General features: G+C 38.0%; 1 protein-coding gene across 1 annotated transcript; it reads left to right on the forward strand.

Annotated features, from left to right (window-relative positions):
* The first annotated feature begins 1064 nt into the window (after positions 1-1064).
* Positions 1065-2400, forward strand: LOC146675152 (uncharacterized). Its single transcript, XM_085402464.1, has 4 exons — positions 1065-1153; positions 1303-1427; positions 1605-1658; positions 1834-2400. Exons 2-4 carry the CDS (start codon positions 1311-1313, stop codon positions 2116-2118), a joined length of 456 nt encoding a protein of 151 aa, XP_085258590.1. The 5' UTR covers positions 1065-1153; positions 1303-1310; the 3' UTR covers positions 2119-2400.
* The last annotated feature ends 5147 nt before the right edge of the window (positions 2401-7547 follow it).

Below are 7547 nucleotides of genomic sequence, written 5' to 3' on the forward strand. Positions count from 1 at the left end.
GGTCCCCAGGAAAAAAAATTGTAAATGTAAAATAAGAAAATAAATATTCTTCTGTAGTATAACAAAGTATAACATAAATTATTCTGTAGCAATTACACAAGAATATCCAGTAATGTCCCTGCCTACAATTAAACACATTCACTCAAAATCGGGGGCATCTGCTGTGGCAAATGGGTGCAAACCTTTTACCACAAACTTAGTCACTGCTCGGTGACATTCGTCTATCCTGGCCTGAAAGGAGACGCTACCGGTAGACTGCAGCGAGAACTGCCAGCATCTGAGCCAGACTCTGTCTGTCTCTCTCATCATGGTCGCCTAAATGCACAGTAATGGCAGGTTTTGTAATAAGGCAGATCACGCTAACATAATATGCACTGTTAGTTGATTATTTACCTGCCGCATTAACGGGAGAGGACGTGCAAACGTTACCGCTGCTGCTGGGTTGGCGGAATTAAAAACACGACATTCATTTAAGGTCATCGCGTGTTTTGTGAGCAAATGCTTTTGCATAGTCGTAGTGTTTCCTCCCTTAAATGAAATATCTACTTTGCAAGTATTGCAAGTTGCCCTGTTGTCATCCGTTCTCGTAAAGTATAACCAAACTTTTGAGCGTTTGAGCTGCTTAGGCGCCGTGTTTCCTGCCAGGTAAATGACGCTCCGCAACGTGGTGACGTCATTCGGGGCGACTGGAATCGATAAGGGAATCGTTTGCAAAAATGGCAAACAATTCCAAGGAATTGAAACAGTGGGAACCGGTTTTCAACAAGAACCGGTTTTCGATACCCATCCCTAGTGATGAAACAGAAAATGAAGGAATTATGTGCGTAACTATGACTATGACAATACAAGCTATCTGTTACAGGATGGCAGACAGCTAGTATGAACCCATCAACCCACATGCAAATTCTGAATATTTCTGCAAGTTTCTGTTTCGTTTTGTTCACTGTGGAATGTCTTTCAAGGTCACAGTAGTTCCTGTAAATGAAGTTGATATTTTCATGTAATGCAGAACGTGACTTTTCGGAATTGAAATGAAAGAAGTACTTTGACCCACCCACAGCTGAGCCGTGTCATAGAGGAGGGGCCACTCTGTGTGTGAGTTTGTGTGTCAGTCCTTCCTGTCAGCATTCATCAGTTCGTTTTTCACTGGCAGGTAAGAACAGCAACATTGTAGCATTAAGAAATATTGCAGGCAGATTTTCATGCAACATCTCTACTTAAACTTAGAAAGTTCTCTTTGTACATTTCTTTGGAAATCTTTATTTCTTTAAAACTTTATTGATACTTTTTAATGTGTTTCAGAAACTTTGATGGCAGCAGCACAGTTGACCATGAGTGGTGTCACAACTGCCAAAGGCATAGTTATGATTTTGACTCTGCTGTGTGTGCTCCATCTTTCAAGTGCACTGATAAACAAGGACGAACTGGTAAACTGGTTATTAATTTTCTTTTTTTGTTGTTGTTTTAATAGAGAATTTAATTTCTAATTAAACACTTTTACAGACCGATTAATGGTTAAGCTTTCCTCTTTACTTTTAAAATGCTCATTTTGTCAGTTACATGTTTCACGCGCGTGTTTGTTGACGTTCTTTCTGGTTTTGCAGGAGGAGCTGAAGGGAAACGTTGAAACATTACAAAAGGAAACAGCGAGAAGGAAGGTGAGTCTGTCAACGATGTTGTGGACATGGATATTGACAGACTGCTAACAGAAAAATATGTATTGCTATAACAACTAAAACCAAACATAATTTTCCATTATACAAGTCTTTTTGCACATAGTTACTTATTTTTGTATATTTTGTTACATTAATTTGGTTTATTTTTGTCTTCCAGGCTGAAAATAATTTAGACAGAGCCTATGTTCCAGTTATTCTTGATGATGTTAAACGTCTCATGGATCCTATGTTCGAACTTATAAAGTCAATGAAAATTTTTCCATCACTGCTTACACCAGTGTTGGATTTAATGGATGACCTAAAGACTTTCATTGGAGCCAGCAAGGAGTACATGAATAAGTACTTTGAGACAACAGCTGCAGAAATCAATGACAATGAAGAGAAACTACGCAGTGTGATGGCAACACTAACACAACTAGAAAATAATAAAGATGAACTGTAGCATGTTAGTCAGCGTCTGTCTCTGGTATTAAATGTTCTGTATGTGAAAAACTTCTCTTTCATACTGTGCTGCTTCTAAATCAAAGCTAACTGAACACTTGACTTGTAAACTCTGACAAGAATCGTTTTGTCACACTTTTTCATTGTGTTTGTTAAATCAGGTTTAATGCAAACGCAAAACACTAAACTGAGATTTTTGTCTCTTTAGAAATCATATTAAATCTGACAGTTGTTAATGATAAAACTGGTATTACTGGTATTAAAACTGGTGTTTCTGCAAATTGTGACATTTGTAATTAAAGACAGAAGCAGTTGCTGATTGTTCTCTAGTGTGTGTGTGCGTTTGTGTGTGGATGCTTTATACTGGTGTTAAAAGGTGAGTTTAGTGCAGTGTTATACTCAATCACATTACAGACCACAAAAAAACACCACATCTTATTTGACTTGTAAATCCTGGAAAATCCTGGACATCCTGGAAAAGAAAACTAGCAAAATTCATAAACAAATATTTACTAATACATAAAATTTCATATGATCGTAATAATAATTGTTATAGTTCTATTAGCTGCTCTGTTATTACGGGGCAATTGTGGCTCAAGAGTTGGCAGTTTCTTTCTTGTAATCGGAAGGTTGCCGGTTCGAGCCCCGGCTCTGACAGTCTCGGTCGTTGTGTCCTTGCGCAAGACACTTCACCCGTTGCCTACTGTTGGTGGTCAGAGGGCCTGTTGGCGCCAGTGTCCGGCAGCCTCGCCTCTGTCAGTGCGCCCCAGGGTGGCTGTGGCTACAATGTAGCTTGCCATCACCAGTGTGTGAATGGGTGGATGACTAGTTTAAAGCACTTTGGGGACTAAGTAAAGCGCTATACAAATACAGGCCATTTGCCATTATAAATATATATGATGTAAAAATGATTAATATTTCTGCTACAAAAACTCATATAAGTAGACATAAAATATACAATAATGTACAAACATTATGTACTTCAACTAAGAGTCAACAAAACTTATTGTTAGTGAGCTGCTGAAACTGGTTGACTGTGTGTAAAGACTGCTGTAATTAACAGTTACTGCAATACTTCAGCTGAATTAAAGTAATATTCTGCACTTCAGATCTTGATTGTTTAGTTAACTGCAGTGAGGCAAAACTACAAAGAGTAAAAAAAAAGTGTAATTCTGCATGACATGCTATAAAAACACTGTGTATATTATTTGCTCCCTTTCATATTATATAAATAATCAGTGACATTGACATTAGATGCATAATTTAATGTGCACAATACAATAGTACTATGTTTTGTACACATTCATTTTGTTATCTTTGTTTGTTTTAAAACATACTTGAAGAAGTTAGTGGAATAAGATTCAGATAAGAGTAGCGTGCAGATTTTTGTAGCGCAATCACTCAGTTCCTCCTAATTACTTTCAGAAATATGATACCAAACAGATGGTTGCATCAAAGATGGGATCCAAAACTTGTCAGACCTGCTTTTTGTGCCTTTCTCGTCAAAGATAACAGCAGGTTCAGGTGTTCTCACTGCTGGTCACTGGTCTGTGAACACACTGATGGACTTCATGCCATCCTCATAGAATACTTTTCTTATAGTTTTGTCAGAGACATGAACATCAAACATGCTCACTAGTGGTACTTCTGTAAGCAGTGCTCCTCAGATTCATATCCCTGTAGTAACAATTAGGAGTTCCTATTTCTTTCCAACAGTGTGCTATAATTTACAATTCATTTATGATGGTTATTGGGAAGTCTTACTAAAGTGATATTAAGAAACCTTACAATATGATTTTTTGTGGTTTATTGAGTGCTTTCATTCACAAAAACAACCAGTGGGCCCCTATTCCTATAAAGTGATCTAGAAAAAGACTTTAGTGAAAATGAAAGCTGAAAGAAAGTGAAAGGACAACAGAGTATAGAGAGCATTTCAAACACACCACCTCATCATGTTGTCATTCTTCATCAGTTCAGCACAACGGTTCTTCCTCTATAAACTAAACAGGTAAGATGAGTAAAGTATGATGGTTGCAAAGATTAAAATTGTGTGTGTGTGTGTGTGTGTGTGTGTGTGTGTGTGTGTGTGTGTGTGTGTGTGTGTGTGTGTGTGTGTGTGTGTGTGTGTGTGTGTGCGCACACTTATGTCATATTCCAGTGTTTGCTTTATAGGAGGAGAATTCTTGTAACAGCTAGACAAACAATGTAACTGTGTGTGTGTGTGTGTGTGTGTGTGTGTGTGTGTGTGTGTGTGTGTGTGTGTGTGTGTGTGTGTGTGTGTGTGTGTGTGTGTGTGTGTGTGTGTGTGTGCATGTGTGTGAGTTCCTTATTTATTTCCCTGACATGTTGTTGTTTAAACCTGATAGATTGTTTTAATTCTAACAGTGATGACAGAAGCACCAGAACAAGAGAGCGAGCTTGTGTCAGCTAGTTCTGTTCATCTTATCTCTCCTGTTCCTTATTACATTACAAGCTGGACAGCTGGTGAATTCATCTTTGATAAAATCTCTTTATATAATAATAACAATAGGATTATTTGCACATACACGTAAACACTGCCAGTAATTAGGACCTCATTAACTTTTGGAATTTTTCCGTATTTACGATGGGTTATATGAGCTTCTGTTGTTCTCTCAAGTTTTAGTTTACAACGTCTAATTACCAGAAATCAAATGTGCTGGCTGCTTCACTCCCTTTGATGAACAACATGGGTTCTTTTTCTCACTAAAGCAAAGATGCTGGCAGGTCAAAGCTTGGAGTGTCCCTTACACAGGAACAAATATCACTGTATAGAGAAGAGCTATCAGTAGTAATATACCTGTACTTTTTTTGCCCCACCCCCCCCCCCCACCCGAGGGCATTTTCCCCCCTCCCCTATCCCCCGCTGCGTCCATGTGCGTGTGCATGTGCGCGAGAACGGACTTTTTGCACGTGCGTGTGTGTCCAGGGGTCATATGAGTTCACATGTTATATTCTGTAAACTTAAAATAAACCACAGAAATTAGAGTTTAGTGTTTTAAAGTCATTATTAAAAACATGAGTCAACATTACTGAAGTGACACTTTAACAATGCTTCATATCACAGTCTTTATGATGATAAAACATGTTCTCTCATTAGTAGCTGTCTGCGCTGTCACATGCCATGAAAATGTCCTGAGTCAGGGTTCCTCTTCAATCACCATTGATCATTAATAGGACGCACAAAAGATTTGTTGCATTATCCCCATAAACAACACACTTTTATAGAAATCATTGTGACACAAATATTTAGATTCTTGCTTCACAATGTGCACGAACTCAAAATCTTTAGTTTCATATTTATAAAGTATCGCAAAGAATACATTTATACCATTGTGTGAGCTACACTTCTTGTAAAAAACTGATTGGTAATGCGTTTGAGAAAAGCTCCTGCTGTGACCTTCCTTCTGTGAGGGCACACTCTCTCTCTCTCTCACACACACACACACACACACACACACACACACACACACACACACACACACACACACACACACACACACACACACACACACACACACAGAGAGAGAGAGAGAGAGAGAGAGAGAGAGGGGGAGATCATTAATACAAAGGATTGGAGCCGTTTTTGGATATTCACTTGTTGGCTTTAATATGAACAGTCACATAAAATTCATTCCAGTTTTTTTTTTGCCTTTGCTTCAATTAAGATGTTTCTTTAAATCTACAACAGCTTCCTTTTCAAAAAAGTTTACTGACATAGTAAGGAAGTAGCTAGGGACCTCAGTAAGTATGAGCAACAATAGCTTAGGGACAGTTTCTACAATAAAGAGGATTTCATCATCTGCTGTTCGTCAAAAAGTGCCGTATTAAAAACAATTCAGCAGACCCTCAGAGTGCGGATACAAACTGTTTTCAGCTGTAGAGGTAGAGGTACGCTTCATGTACTTATCAACATACAGTTTAGCGGAGTGGATTAGAGTGCATTGGTGCTTGGGCCTCTTTTATTTAGCACGGTTATACCATTGTGAATTTAGCTATATAAATATGCTCAAGAGTCTATCATATGTTTGACATGCAACTAAAAATTCGAATATATATATTTTTTAAATCAGTAACTTTGCAAATTTAGAGGAAATGTTTTCGGACAACATATGTGTCACGTTTTAAACAGGTTTTGAATAATTAGCACTGACATACAGACATTTATGCCCTAGGTATAACAGACATGCTTACCTTGTGAAAGGCCCTCGGATTTCTTGGAGCAGAGAAACACTCTGTATTGTTGCTTTTCTTTATTGTATAAGCAGCGCCCTACTGCCAGAAACACTCTGTGCGGGTAGCAAAGTCGGCTCCAACGCACATTCAAGTGAAAAAATAAAAAGTTAAAACGATATACGGCAGTTGTGAAGTGCTGAGGAAAATACTGTGTGTCTGATGGGGTGTTTTTATATAGGTGGGGCTACTTTCAGTTGACCTCTGAGATGTAGAGATAAAAGAGTATGATGTAAGGAAGAAAGGTGGAAAGTCTTTGGAGACTCTGTTGGTCATGGTTTCTGCTGGCCTCTGACATGATAAGACTAGTTGCATTAAAGCCATTAACTGTTTGTGAATATACACCTTTGGGCTGGGATGCTCTTGATAAGGAGCATCTTTTGTTGCTTCATACCTTTTTACAGACTTTTGGGAGCCTAGCTGCTGCACCCCCTCTGTCTAACTGTTACAGAGTGTGTGAATATGTGTTTTTTAGAAGTATCACAGCTTATTTCTAAAAGAAATACATGTTGTTTGCGGTGCTCTATTTAAAACTATTGGCCTGTGAAACTTTTAGAAAAGTGAAATGCCCCTAAAGTAGTTAAAGCATCTATGTGTAATCAGCAAGTCTAACTGTTGCAGACTAGTAGATAATTATAAGACTAGTTGCATTAAAGCCACATTGAGGTTGATACAGCTCTAGTGTGAATATGTACTTTTAGAAGTATCACAGTTTATTTCTAAAGGGATACATGTTGTTTGTGGTGCTCTATTTAAAACTATTGGCCTGTGAAACTTTTAGAAAAGTGAAATGCCCCTAAAGTAGTTAAATCATCTATGTGTAATCAGCGAGTCTAACTGTTGCAGACTAGTAGATAATTATAAGACTAGTTGCATTAAAGCCACATTGAGGTTGATACAGCTCTAGTGTGAATATGTACTTTTAGAAGTATCACAGGGGGGGGGGGGGGGGCAAAAAAAGTACAGGTATATTACTACTGCTATCTATCACTTAATCTTAGTTCAATGAATTTAGAACTGATTAAGTATTTTTGCTGTATTTCCCTTTCTTTCCTGTTTGTTATTGAGATGTTCTTTGCAGATGTGCCTGTATTATTGACTGCTTTGAATACTTCATTGAAAACCTAAAGACCTGAAAGTGAGGTCAGAAACATACTCTGATTGCAAACATTGTTATAC

Source organism: Rhamphochromis longiceps, linkage group LG3 (assembly GCF_057381845.1).
Source record: "Rhamphochromis longiceps isolate RC_006_pf linkage group LG3, R_longiceps_female_GT1.1, whole genome shotgun sequence".
Lineage (NCBI taxonomy): Eukaryota > Metazoa > Chordata > Actinopteri > Cichliformes > Cichlidae > Rhamphochromis > Rhamphochromis longiceps.

Bases quoted from the DNA above. Each gene is read 5' to 3' on its own strand.
- LOC146675152 (XM_085402464.1), top strand. From the start codon at position 1,311: ATGGCAGCAGCACAGTTGACCATGAGTGGTGTCACAACTGCCAAAGGC. The intron at 1,428-1,604 runs GTAAACTGGTTA...CTGGTTTTGCAG, and splicing joins TGATAAACAAGGACGAACTG to GAGGAGCTGAAGGGAAACGT. The intron at 1,659-1,833 runs GTGAGTCTGTCA...TTTGTCTTCCAG, and splicing joins AGGAAACAGCGAGAAGGAAG to GCTGAAAATAATTTAGACAG.